The 14,265-nt window shown below is 37.0% G+C and overlaps 1 protein-coding gene across 7 annotated transcripts in view; it reads left to right on the forward strand.

Annotated features, from left to right (window-relative positions):
- Positions 1-14,265, forward strand: part of IFT122 (intraflagellar transport 122) — a 50,442-nt gene that overhangs the window by 16,927 nt on the left and 19,250 nt on the right. For all 7 annotated transcript variants that reach the window (XR_010589032.1, XM_065550855.1, XM_065550857.1 and 4 more), the window contains 6 exons: positions 1,879-2,043; positions 2,933-3,130; positions 4,452-4,592; positions 7,212-7,265; positions 10,872-11,033; positions 13,961-14,127. Coding sequence is in view for 6 of the 7 variants with exons in the window: in XM_065550855.1 (XP_065406927.1) it covers positions 1,879-2,043; positions 2,933-3,130; positions 4,452-4,592; positions 7,212-7,265; positions 10,872-11,033; positions 13,961-14,127 (887 nt within the window). In the remaining variant the exon portion in view is untranslated. The remainder of the gene's footprint in view (positions 1-1,878; positions 2,044-2,932; positions 3,131-4,451; positions 4,593-7,211; positions 7,266-10,871; positions 11,034-13,960; positions 14,128-14,265) is intronic.

A 14,265-nucleotide genomic window follows, 5' to 3' on the forward strand; every position in this document is an offset into this window, starting at 1 on the left:
TTTTTAGCTGCTCACTTGTAGGTTACCCTGGAAGACAAAAACATTGCTCCCGATTGCCCATGCTTTATAGGTGGGCCTCAAGAGAAGTGTATATACAGAAAATGGCTCCCTACAATTCGCTGACAACCCCGCTACAGCTGACTCCCCCAATAAGAAATGGACCTTTTGGCATTTGTCATATAGCTATTTTATGATGATCACTGTCAATCAGACAAGTTTGTACGTAATTCTACATTGAAACCATATCCAATGCAGAGAATAATACAAAAGATATTTGTATATAAAGGTGCTTAGTTTCTTTGTAAATTAAGCATACATTTAATACTTCCTTGCAGAGTACCCATTTGATGGGTTTCCACTTAATGTAGTAGAAAATCAATGGGATAGCCATGTGACCATGCAATAGTAAAATTGCCTGGCAGATGGCATTGTGACTTAAGAGCTTTCCTGAAGAGTAGTTAGTAGCTGCTGTTGGGCCTCAGGGCCAGCAGAAGAATATGAGAGTGGTAAATATTGGTGTCCCACTATTTATCTGTTTAATGGGATCCCCTGTCACACTTTTGAAAGTCAATGAACTTCCATCAGTCTTAATATTTGTTTTAAAATAATGATTATATTTAAAAGAAATGGAGCAGTATAAGTAGCATATTTGGCTTTAGTTTGCTTACAAACCACACATGAAGTTATCCAAAGCCTTATTACCAAAACTTTACATCCCACCTTCTGAATACCAGATTTAGGGAAGGAGAAAGAATCTGGCAGAAACTGATACAGTAAAAATGTTATCATCTATTGAAGGCTGTTCAGTAGTTTAATTGCCCAAAATACACTATTATATTGTTACTGAGGCTATGCTTTTTTTCAAGGAGATTGCGGAAGTCATGGATTCCATGACTTCCGCAACGTCTGTGAATTCACTGCTGGCGGCCAGGAGCTGCAGGGTTCCTCTGCTGCCCACAGCGGCCAGGAGCTGCGGGGTACTCCCACCACCCAGTGGGGATACCCCACAGCTGGTGGCAGGGGTACCCTGGAGCTCCCAGCCATCCCAGGCAGTGGGGAGCCCCCCACAGCTTCTGGATGCTGCTGGCGGCAGGGAGACCCCAGAGCTCGAGGGGGGACCCTGGAAATCGTGGGCAGTGGGGGGACCTTGGAGCTGCCCAGCCTCTGCAGGCAGTGTGGAGACCCCGCAGCTGAGCTCCCCATTTTATCATGGATATTTTTAGTAAAAGTCTTGGACAGGTCACGAGCTTCCGTTAATTTTTCTGTATTGCCGTGACCTGTCCATGACTTTTACTAAAAATGTGACAAAATCTTAGCCTTAATTATCATTAGCCAATGTTTATATAGTACTATATGTGTCCTAATGTTAGTAAATTACAGTTATAAAAAATTGAATAATACCATATCTGAGTTAGTTAATGGGGAAACTGGTATCCAAACTGTAGACTGTCATACAACACAAATGACAGTTTCTTTGTAGTTCTGGAGTTACATACAGCATAGAGGTTACAAAGAGGGTGCAGCACAGCAAGTATTTAAATATTTAGGTTGTTGCCCTACGTAGTCTTTGTTCTATTTATATTTATGCTCATCACCATTGTATAAGTGCATTAATGTAACTTTTACAAGTAGGTTGTCGCATATATTTTGTTTACATTAGCTTGCAAGCTAGCACACTGTAAAGAAGCAAGAGTATAAGCCTTTGAAAGCATTTTCAAGCTGCTTTAGTAATTACATATATTTAATATTTTAATATTTCTGCTTCATAATATGTAATCACAGATCTGTTTTCAACAGCAGAGTTAATATCCCCTATTCTATTGCTAATTTTGGTAACTGCAACTTTGACTGACTAACTTTGACTTCAAATATGTCCAGATTCTGAAGATATTTGTGGACAATCTTTTTGCAATTGTCCTGTTGAAGCAATCCACAGCTGTGCGCTGTCTGGATATGAGTGCATCCCGAAACAAGTTGGCAGTAGTAGATGAAAATGACACCTGCCTAGTATATGATATTCATACCAAAGAGCTGCTGTTCCAGGTAAGAAATCAAAACCTTTAAATGTTTGTAAAAAAGAGAGAAACTTGCTAGGGATTCAGAATATGATTTTTGTTTCTTACATGTAGATAACAACATCCATAATAATTTATACAAATATAAATAGATCAACTGTGGAATGTTGTAAATATTAATACATTATGCTCCCTACAGAGAGTGTTGTCTGGTGGGAAGGGAGTGGGAGCCAGGAGATTTGTGTTTTTTACTCACCTCGTCCATGCACTTGCTGTGTGATCTTTAGCAAGTCACTTGGGTCCATGTAATGTTGCCTTTGAATTATTGAAGTCAGCGGGGGGTCTTGCTGTTGATTTCAGTGGGAGCAGGATTAGACCCTAAATCACTTTGTGCCTCAGTTTTGCCTAATATAAAGGGATTATAATACTTCCCTCATAGGGAAATTAACATAGTCCCTCTATGAGGCTTAATCCATTAATGTTAGTAAAGTATTTTCAGGTAGATCCTTGGATAGGAAGCATGAAGTATTATTAAGATAGGACCTATAAGATTCTTTTTATGCCAGAAAGCAGAACTAAAGATTAAATGATTCTGATAGCTAGGAACCAGTGTCCATTTGTGGAAGGATTTTAATTTAATGTACGAGTAAAGGTGATGAGCAAGATAAATAAGAAACATATTAGACAAAATTATTGCAATTTAATAAGCATAAAGCAAGTGCTGTGAAAATGTGGCAATATTTGTAACTTTTAAGTACCAGTATATTCCTAAACATAAAGAATTAGTGTAAAAAATACATACATTTATACAGGTTATAACATAATCAGTTGTCTAGCTGAAGGCCATGTATTGCTTAGGGGAAAAGATCTAATTTTGTTGCACAGTAATTTAATCACCCATATAATATGCTCATTAGGAACCCAATGCTAATAGCGTGGCTTGGAATACACAGTGTGAGGATATGCTTTGCTTTTCCGGAGGGGGTTACCTCAACATCAAAGCTAGTAACTTTCCTGTCCATCAGCAAAAACTTCAAGGCTTTGTTGTGGGATACAATGGCTCCAAGATTTTCTGTCTTCATGTTTTTTCTATGTCAGCTGTTGAAGTTCCTCAGGTAATTTTTAATCTAATTAACCCATGTTTTGTGTTTTCTGAACAATATGGTTTAAAAAAATGAAAGAATGTTTCTGAAACTTGTCTGCTTCATATCACCAGAATTAATGTAATCTAAACTCCTAGTGTATTCAGATCTGTCAACACTGTCTAGTTCCTTTTGTGTGAGCTGTGCAAAATTTAAAACTGTTGGACTCATTAACTTTAAGTGTCTGAGTTTTTCCTTCTCTTTTGCTGAAGTGCGCTCTCGTATTATCATAGTTGTCCCCCCATTTTGTTTACAAATCAATTAAATTTAAAAGCACTGAACCACAATGACAATGTGGTTCTGTACAAACTTATTTTGCCTACAGTTTCTGCACATCTTTCCCCCGTCCCCCCCACACACTTTTTTCATGTTATTTTTCAAATGTCCATGTTCTACCCATGCCATGTACCCTCTTATTAATGACCTGCTGTTGCTCCTTTTGGATATGTTTAGGCAATATTTAAGTGGTATAAAATGTTCTAAGCTGTAGGTGTATCCAGTTTGTAATATACACCTCTACCCTGATATAACGCATTTGGATATAATGCAGTAAAGCAGTGCTCCGGGGGGGGCGGGGCTGCACACTCCGGCAGATCAAAGCAAGTTTGATATAACGCGGTTTCACCTATAATGTGGTAAGTTTTTTTGGCTCCCGAGGACAGCGTTATATCGGGATAGAGGTGTATTTGTAGATTCTATGCCAATCAGATGAGCGATTCTTCATGCATTATGGGAAGGACCACAAACAATGGACGTAATATAGTTAGTGGGGTATAACTGATTTGCCCGTGGACACTAGAAATGAAGTCTGCTTTTTTCATGTTTTCATCTACTTAACAATGGTTTAAAAATGAACACCAACACCAAAAAATGGGAGAATCAGTGTAAGCACTGGACATTATTCTGCATTTCTTGTTCCCAAAACTCTCATCGGCATCATTTGGAGTTGTGGATGAGTAAGGAATGCACTACATCAATACTTGTACTGAATTGGTAGGATCTCAGACCCTAGCAAACAGTGCCCTCAGACAAAAGGGTTTGGAATTCAATTATCCTATTCTGTATTGTACTTATGTTGGAGAGGGATGACTGAATTCACAGAATAAATTACTGTATTGTCAAAACTATCATTATACCTTGCACACTCTTGTTTATAATTCAGAAAGTAGATTGGTTACATAGTGGGTTTGTAACTGTTGGGGTTGGAAAATGAGCAGATTTATCCACTAAATACATTCACTAATATATCTCAATATTTTGCTTTTGATAAATGTTTCTTAATGGAAATCCTCAGTCTGCTCCTATGTATCAATACCTGGAACGGAAAATGTTCAAAGAAGCCTATCAGATTGCTTGTTTAGGAGTAACTGACACTGACTGGAAAGAGCTGGCTATGGAAGCCTTAGAAGGTCTAGAGTTTGAAACTGCTAAAAAGGTAAAGCATTTATTTATTTGTGCAACAGGAATTTTGAAATTTCGTATTAACACATGATTGAAGTGAAAAGTGGTATACATACATTGTAACCTCTTCATATTTTCTATTATATCACCAGGAGCTGTGGTTCATGTATCTAACATACTTTTTCTATTTTTTTTAAATATGAAGTATCAACTCAAGATCTTATGCACATCATGAAAGCCAAACTATGATGCTTCATTTTTCTTCTTGTCAAAAACATGTAGAATATCTAATGCCTACACCAAGGGTAGGCAACCTATGGCACGTGTGCTGAATTTTCAGTGGCACTCACACTGCCCAGGTTCTGGCCTCCGGTTCGAGGGGCTCTGCATTTTAATTTAATTTTAAATTATAAAATATCAGGGTTAGAAGGGACCACCGGAGGTCATCTAGTCCAACCCCCTGCTCAAAGCAGGACCAATGAGGAAATGAAGCTTCTTAAACATTTTAAAAACTTTATTTACTTTACATACAACAATAGTTTAGTTATATATTATAGACTTATAGAAAGAGAACTTCTAAAAACGTTAAAATGTATTACTGGCACGTGAACCCTTAAATTAGAGTGAATAAATGAAGACTCGGCACACCACTTCTGAAAGGTTGCCAACCCCTGGCCTACACTAAAGAGAAATTGATTTTATATTTTTGGCTATTTAAACTCATAAAGAAAAACTTGAAACAAAATTCCATTTCAACTCCAGAAATGAATTTAATAAATAAATTAGGATACAGTATTTCAACAAGAAGAAAGAATCAGGATTTAGTATTGTATTGCATGTATTGTTCACTAGGTGGCAGCAAAGAATCACTTAGCTGAAATGTATCTGTTGTCTCCTAGTTTTTGTCCTGTAATACTCTGCTGCTAATATTCCTATTCTTTTGTCTCCCTCCTGTTTAGAGCATGTCACTTTGAAAGTGGAGACTGTACTTTCTTTATGTTGGTTCATCACTCAGTTCTTTGCAGATAGAAAATATGTGGCAATGCCACACTTTCTGCCTGCTAGAGTAGCCCTGTTTGGGAATGGCCTCTGGAATGGGAGATGCTGGAGTACATGTTTTCCATGGAGTAAAGTCTTTGTACCACCATCTGTGAAACAAAAAGGTCAAAAGAAATATAGTGCCATCAATATCATATGAAACACAAAATTATTTTAAAAATACCCTGGAAGTGGGCATATAATCGTAGGCATCCTTTACGTAATGACACAAGATTTCATAGGAAGCTAAACGTTTTTATTTTTCATTTTCTCATAAATGGAGGCATTGGACTATACTTTTGCTGTGCAACTTTAGAGATGATTTTATGCAAATAGTTCTTAAAATTAAGACGTTTTCAGTACCTCCGTGGAAGGTGAGTACTGTCATCTTCTTAGGGCATGTCTACACTTACCTCCAGACCGATGGATTCGGCAGGGGTCGATTATCGCGTCTAGTGAAGACGCGATAAATCGACCGCTGAGCGCTCTCCCTTCGACTCCAGTACTCCACCGGAGCGAGAGGCGCAGGCGGAGTCGACAGGGGAGCATCAGCAGTCGACTTACTGCAGTGAAGACACCGCGATATGTAGATCTAAGTACATCGACTTCAGCTACATTATTCACGTAGCTGATGTTGCATAACTTAGATCGATTCCTCCCTTCCCTTCCTCTTTCCCCCCACCCCCCACCCCGAGTGTAGACCAGGCCTCTGAATTAGAACTGATTAACCTGAACAAAAGCAGCTTCTAGAAAATTTGACATTAAAGACTCATTCTTCCTCATCTGATCTTGGATAAGCAGAATATGTATTCCTCCTAAGCATTTAATTGGTTAGAGGTCTGGAACATCCCAATGTCTGAAGAGTTTAATTTCTGGGTTTTATTGTATGTCAAAAGTAAGTGCTAAACTGCTGTAACCAGAGGCGAGTTTGCCACTTGGCGACTTTTGTTTGCATATTTATCTTAATTGGCAAAGGATATTACACTGTGTCACAGTACTTTTATCTTATCCTGTCCTAACTTTCTTTTCTCTCTCTGCATTGTAATATGTTTGTTCTGCTTTCATACTGAATTTTCAGAATGATCCAGTAAATTGTCTTTGATATAAAAACTTTAAGCATATGTAGAATACTTGATCAACATTGTCACTTACTTGTGTTCTGCTTTGTAGCATATGAGCAGAGCAGTTTTCCTTATTTTGCTTACAAGTGTGGCATGCTTAACTATTAAAGTGAAAAGTCCTAAAATAGCCAGAATAAAACTGTTCAACATTTTAGTTGGTGGTTTGTGTCCCTTCAGGGGACTGACCTGTATATGCCTGCTGGCCTCCTTCTGTGTTCTTTCTTTTAAATAATAAACGGTTGGATAGTACCCTGTTGTTGTTTATTGTGGTGCCCAGGGTCCCCAATCATGGTCTGAGCTCCATTGGGTTAGGCACTAAAACAAACAGAAAGTAAGACATGTTTTCAGTCTCCCCAATATACACAAATATAAATATATTGTTTGGTTGTCTATCCTGATGTTATTTCCACAACTTGATTTATATATAACACAAAATCAGTAAACTTGCTGGCCAATAAAATGGCTACTTTTTTCTTTTCTTTTTCCTTTAACAGGCATTTACCAGAGTACGAGATCTTCGGTATCTAGAACTGATCAGCAGCATTGAGGTAAAACAAAGAATGTTAAATATAATATAAAATATAAAAACATAAATTAAGCTTAAGTAAGCTACTTTTGGAAAGATTTTCTGTACAATCAGTATTCCTGATTATTAAAGGAATGATGGATGTATGAAAAGTGAAAAATGCTGACTTAAGGTGTTAAGTCAAATTCCCAACCATATGACTGAAACTTGTTGAAAAAATATGAAGAGGAAAGTGAACTATATGAGAATATTGAAAACTTCTTAAGAAAAATCAGAGAAAGCTTCTATATCCAATTAATAACTGGTATACTACTGTAGACTGTTGCAGCACTGTTCAAGGCACTTTACAAGCATGAGTTAATTAAACCTTACACCACCTGCTGGAGGAGGATAATTATTATTCTCTCTCTTTTGCAGATGGGAAAACTGGCATAGAGAGGTAAAATGACTTGCTCAAGGTCACATGACATGTCAGTGATGACTGGAAATAGAATTTAGGATTCCTGACTTCCATGCTGTGCTCAACCATTAGGCCATATTTGTCCCCCTACTACTTGACAGAATTCAGTTGTACGATAACTATGTATATAGGCATACACAAAAGAATCTCTGCACTATTCTGACCTTCCTCTTGGATATTATGATGATACAAAGTGTACAGGTCTACAGTGAAATGACATAAAGGGAATTTCTCATGCAAATATTAATCGAGGTGCATGTCACTTGTAGAAGAATATAATCCCCTTCTTCCAGCATTGCAGAGCTGTCCTTTTTCCGTCAGAGTGCCAGGTAAACGTTTATCACAATCCCCATGATTGGTATACAGGATGAAGTGCTGCACTCGGAACCCTAATTTTTTCCGAATCCATGGGAGAAGTGGAAACACTTTCTGTCCACCTCCATCCTCTTTCCTTTCTATAGATGCTGTTCCTGATCCTATCCAGAGTATTGCAGCATTGCAGTTTGTATTTATTTGATTAGCAATCTTTCCCTTTTAAATAAACATAGGCTTACCTTTTAGTCTCCTTGACATAGTTCCTTCATAGAAATAGTTCTGGTATGCTGCATCACTGCTTACTCTTGCTTGTAGTTTATGGGGACTCCATTACAGGTTAGTAAGGGGGTAACTGAGCGCATTAATTGCATTAATATGAAGCATTCCTCACACCAATGACACATTCCTCTGTCTGACTGGGGACATTAGGTAATGCAAGTGCCAAACTCTAAACCTGGCAAGCTTGTTGAAGATTCTGAAGGATCTGAATTCCAAAAGACTTAATGTGTAAAAACTCCTTTGATTGATTATTCCTTTAACCCAAATTGTATAAACGAAACTTTCAACACCAGTCAAATAAATATCAGCACAGTTAATAACTGTGATCTTTAAAGATGTTGGTTGTATCTGCTTTGGCAGTGCTGGATTGAATTTATACAACAGGATGAAGGATTTTGCCCCCTATAATGTAGCTTATTACGGAAGTCATGTTCTTATGTTATACAAAACAGACTAATGTACATTTCCAGGGGCTAAATCCTCAGCAGAAGTAAATTGGCTTAGCTCCATTGAAGTCAGTGGAGGAACAGCTGAGTGTCTGGATTATAATTTTATAAATCTAGATGCCCACACCCTAAATTTTCAGAGCGGTATAAATTTGCCACACAACTTGTATTATGTGAAACGTATATTACAGAATGCAGCTTAATTCTGTTCAAAATTTGGGGACATAGGTATTAACTAATTGTTTTATGTAAAAAGTAGGGATGCTTTAACTTGAATTGGCATGATTTAAAAAAAAAAAAATGAGTCCAGGTGAATGGATAAAGAGAAATGGACAAAATAGAAAACTACATACCTTTTCTTGGACCCATAAAATATTCTGAAAGCCGTTTAAGGGAATTGTATTAACTATGTTATGACTTCCAATTAAAGGATCACAATTTGATTCACTATCTAGTATATCCATACAGCCTGTTTTTGGAAATACTGTCCTGAGGTACAGTTTCATCACTGTAACGGGATTTATCCATATAGTGTGCATTAAGGAAATTGTGTGAATAAAGTCTTGTGCACTGCACTGAAAATTGCCCCCACTAAATGCAGTGTATCTTACATGTGACTCCATGAGCATAGGGAGAGGCAATTTGCCAAGGATAAAAGGTTTATAAGTGGAGCATTTGTTTTAAATGACCTAAATACACGTAAATCCCCCTGTCTGTCTCTGCAGAAATGAGAGATTAAAATAAAACTTTGAAGAGTTAAAGATAACCAAGGTGTTCTGGCCAACCTTTCTTCTCAATTAAAATAACTTTTTTGAATGGTGAAACTTATGTGCAATGTTGCTATGGTCAATGTTTTTAAAGGCAGTTGAGATACCTAGAGTAGGTATCATAAATTGTAGATGTTATTTGTATTCTAGTAGTGTACACCCAGCCATTCACCCACCCACCTAACTACCTAACCCCCAACGCTTATGATCCGTAGTATACAAACTAGTTTTTTTGTCTGGTAGCTGGACACATGTTTCATGATAGGAGGCAATCAATTATAACAACTCTCATCTCTCAGCTTGGATCTGTTTCATTGGATACGTTTGTGGTTAAATTTATATTTGTTCAAACTGTTGGAGGTTTTTCGTTTTTTTTTTTTTTTTTTTTAGATTACACTGTGCGTTGACTTTGAAATTCTTAGTTGAAATTTTCTTCTCTTTGTCTCTTAGGTAATAGGATTTCAACCAGCTTGTATGTTATGCCCAATGCCACGTAACAATTAAATGTGCTGGGGTAGGCCTGATGCAAAGCATGAAGTATTTAATTTTTTTTTAGATTGTCATTTTTATGGTACTCGCTATGGTAATCCACTAGCAATAAGAAAGTGAGCCTTAATTTTAAGGAATAGAAAATACTACTTTTTTTAGTGTTTCCAGTTGTAATACTTGATGATCAAATATTGAATATATTCTAAAATGTAAGCAGACAGTTATTGACCTCCAGAAATTTCATGGTTTTGTATGGATTTAAACATATGCTTAAATGCTTTGCTGAATTGACGTTTTAATTGGCTGGACAATATATGCAGCTGTTTCCAAAGTTATTGAACATATCTGTGTCTGGTAATGGGCTTTTATACATGATGGGCACACTGTATTACTGGGCATTCCTGATTCACTGGCAGGTTGTCATACTTTGTGAGGCTGTTTATGACCTACAGTACCATTGTTTGTTCATTGTTGTGCCTTTTCTGAGCATATATTGCTAGTTTGGCCAGATTTTGTTTTGAGTTGATTTAGTAAATTTCAACTAGAGAAAATGGCAGATTCTATCAAATACTCATTTAAAAAAAAAAAAAAAAAGATAGCAGTATTTTGAACTTCCATATGAAATCTGTAAAAATTAGTTTCCATCATGTTTTATCCTTCCATTTTATTTTGTTTGTCCTTAATTTTAACTATGATGGGATTTAATCTGTTAATTGTAAAGAATTTCTACCAGAAATCTAGGTGAGACCCAATTACTGTATCTTATTAATAGTTAAACTATTAGGCTGACTATTTTAACTTTTCAGTGGCTATTTCCAACCTGTGTCCTGCCTGTAGCTATCTAGAATATTTCCTGTCCTAATTTTTTCCAGGAGAGGAAGAAGCGTGGAGAGAGTAACAATGAGCTATTTCTAGCAGATGTTTATGCCTACCAGGGAAAATTCCATGAGGCAGCTAAACTGTACAGAAGGAGTGGACATGAGAGCCTCGCTCTTGATATGTACACTGATTTACGCATGTTTGATTATGCAAAGGTAATTAATGTTTTCAACTGAGTATTTAAATACAGAAATATTAACGTAATGCTAATGCAGCTATAAATGTTTACAAAGTATGGTTCTACTCTGAAAAGCATTGTGTAAAAACTTAAGTGTGGGGGTCCATGTTTATTGCCACAGATCAAATTTGTTTGGTTTACAAGTGAAAAAGATGGGCCTCTCCTTTATAAAAACTCTGTACATCATGACCCCTTTCTAAAATGGAATCTGCAGATGCAGCAGTGCTGTGTTCTGTATTTTCTCCAATATGCTGCCATGAAGCTGTTTTAGCTTTTTCAGTGGGTGATTTTGTCACATCCCCTGGATGTTACCATGGGTGGGTTTTTTCCCCATTTGATTGGATGGAATGATAAATAGAAAATTATGTAGTTAAGGCCTAGAGTTAATTTTTATATCTCTTGCCTTCATTCATGTTACTTTACTGGAAAGAGCCCTTTATCCTTAGTTTTCTCCTTTTAAGAGTAATCGATTGTTACATGGAGAAATTAATGAATCTACATGTCACAAATCCACCTTTGTACTTTACTTTAAGAAAATTCTTTTAAATCTTTTTTTTCCTTTCAGTTTGATCTTGAGTTAAAGTGTAGCTCTTATGGTTGTTTTTCTCTAACATGTTTTGCAAAGGGCACAGTGTACTAATCTAGTTCATCTTTGTTTACCCAAAAATTTGCTTTCCAAGATTAAATCTGTTTTTTGCATTTTTTTTTTTTAATTGCATTCCCATACAGAAATAAATTGTGCAGTTTGAAAGAAGTGGCATTTTTATGTGGTGATAAGAAAGCACTATTAGGCTTTCAAGTTTTATATAGTATTTTCTTATCAAATCCCTGAGAATGAGTACACTGTTTAGTCTCATGCGTCACTCATCACAGCCTCATTCTATACACCACAGGACAAAGACTTTACTATGACACACACACACAAACTATATGAAGCTCATGGAAAAAAAATTTCTCTGTAACAGGTTGTGGAGTATGCACTAAAAACTGTGTAGGGCTTTGCTCATGAAAGTCTGACTCACTGTTTTCGGCTGCAGAGTTTTGGCTCTTCAGAAACATACATCTAATTTCCCATCACTGCTCCTATGAATCTTTTTGATTCTTGGCAATAATCATGGCCACTTAACTAGTATAGAGTAAAAAGTCTTGTCTCTCCTATCAAGAGTAATTCCACGTAGAGGAAAATAAATGTACTTAACAGCATATGAAGAAAGCCCATAGTTGATGGTACAAAGACGAGGGCTCTGAATGGAGAACTTCCTTGCTTGCCAGTTATCCATCCATGGAAATGTGATTTGTATGCCTACCATCATTAAGCATTTGTAGGGTCTGGCTCCTTATGACTGAAAATGATCACTGATTGGCTACAGCTAGAAAACCAGTACTATGGGCGGAGTTCTTTTGAAAATGTGGCTGTGGACATTTCATTGGAATGTCAGATCACAAATTACTGAAAATTCACAAATTAACTGCAGCTCAGGAAACTGAACTTTATGTTTCTAATATATTTCAGTGATCTGAGCTAGAACTCAAATTACACCAGACAAAATATTGTTTCACTCATTTCTGTGCTTTGGCTTTTTAATGTTCAAACAAGATCAAGTGATCTTTGTAGCTCTTATCTTCAGCAGAATTGTGGGTGCATCTTAAGCAGAATCAATTTGTGCAAAATCTTACTAGCCTATGTTCCACATGCAAAGATGATATATAAAAATCATAATTCTGCCCCTTTCGGGTGGCTTGCTCAGGCAAGATACTCGGTTGGTCTTCTGACTCTGGTAAAGTTCTCCTTTGGTGGTTCAGATTTTCCATTACCTCAGGATCTGCCAGAGGATTGTTTTTTCTTTTCTCCCCCTTCCTTGCCCACTTACATGCTCCTAATTTTTTTACATCTCAAGTGATATTCATGATTACTAGAGGGCTGTTGTAATATACAGTAGCCTATTTTGTTAACAGCCAGAAGTTGCCTTGATCTGACTTGCAATGTTCAGGTATGCTTTATCTGGCGCATTAATTTGAACGAATGTTGTTGTAAAGGGTCCTGGTGCCTGGGCTTTAATGAATCATCGTAGTATCTATGTGTAGTATCTAGAGATGGCATTTGCATTATTATGTAAGAGATTCAACTAGACCAGTATTTCAGAGTCCCAACTAATTTATGAGCAGTTGAAATGCTGTCCTTGTAAAAGGTCATCATTAAAATATCATATCATCATATGTCATTGCAAGATTATTAATTATATTTGTTGAAGAGAAGATTCCAACCTCTGATGGTCTTGTGACTAGTCATCCCGAGGCTAAGCACCTGTGATTAAGAAGATGTGCCATTACTAATCCAACAAGGAACTGGATTTATTTTCAGAATTAAAGTATGCCTTCATGGCCGGCAAAGGAGACTTTGGATTTGACCTGACTGAACTGTTTTGAGAGCAATACTACTACTTTTTGAGTCTCTCCTGCAGGTTCCTGGAGAACAGGCAAAAATCAAATTTTACGTCCCCTTCAGTGGGGAAAGGTCAGTCAGCAGAGTGAGAGAACTTTCCATGAAAGCAAATAGGTGTATATACATTACCTGTGAACAGAGGCACAGTTCTATATAATCCTTCCTTTGATCTTCCCAGGGTGTCCCATCTTCTCTGATTTGAATCTGATTGGGACTAGAGATGTATCTTCACTTGTTTTATACAATCTCAAGTGCATTAGTTAATGATTAATCATTCCTGCCTTCAGATATGTGCTTGGTGCTCTGTGTACTGTGATTTTTAGCTGAGGAGGCAAAGTTGTGTTAAATTTTGTTTTTCCATACCAAGTTATTTTTGCTTAACATGCTTTAAAATTAAAACCATGACACAATGTTTGCTACAGAAAGCTTAATCCAGAATGTTATCTGTTGCACTTCCTTAGGATTTCCTTGGGTCTGGAGATCCCAAAGACACTAAGATGCTAATCACAAAACAAGCAGACTGGGCCAAGAATATCAATGAACCAAAAGCAGCAGTGGAGATGTACATTTCTGCAGGCGAGCACATGAAGGCCATAGAAATCAGTGGAGACCATGGCTGGGTTGATATGTATGTTTTAGCTCTGTCTCAGAGATACAGATCACAGTGTCTAATGTGAAGTTTAATGCATTCTGCAGAATCTTAAAGAAAAAGAAATCTTACTAGCTTTGCTCCCTTTTTGGCTTACATATGTTGACTGCAGTATAG

The sequence above is a fragment of the Chrysemys picta genome, chromosome 7 (genome assembly GCF_011386835.1).
Source record: "Chrysemys picta bellii isolate R12L10 chromosome 7, ASM1138683v2, whole genome shotgun sequence".
Taxonomy (NCBI): Eukaryota; Metazoa; Chordata; order Testudines; family Emydidae; genus Chrysemys; species Chrysemys picta.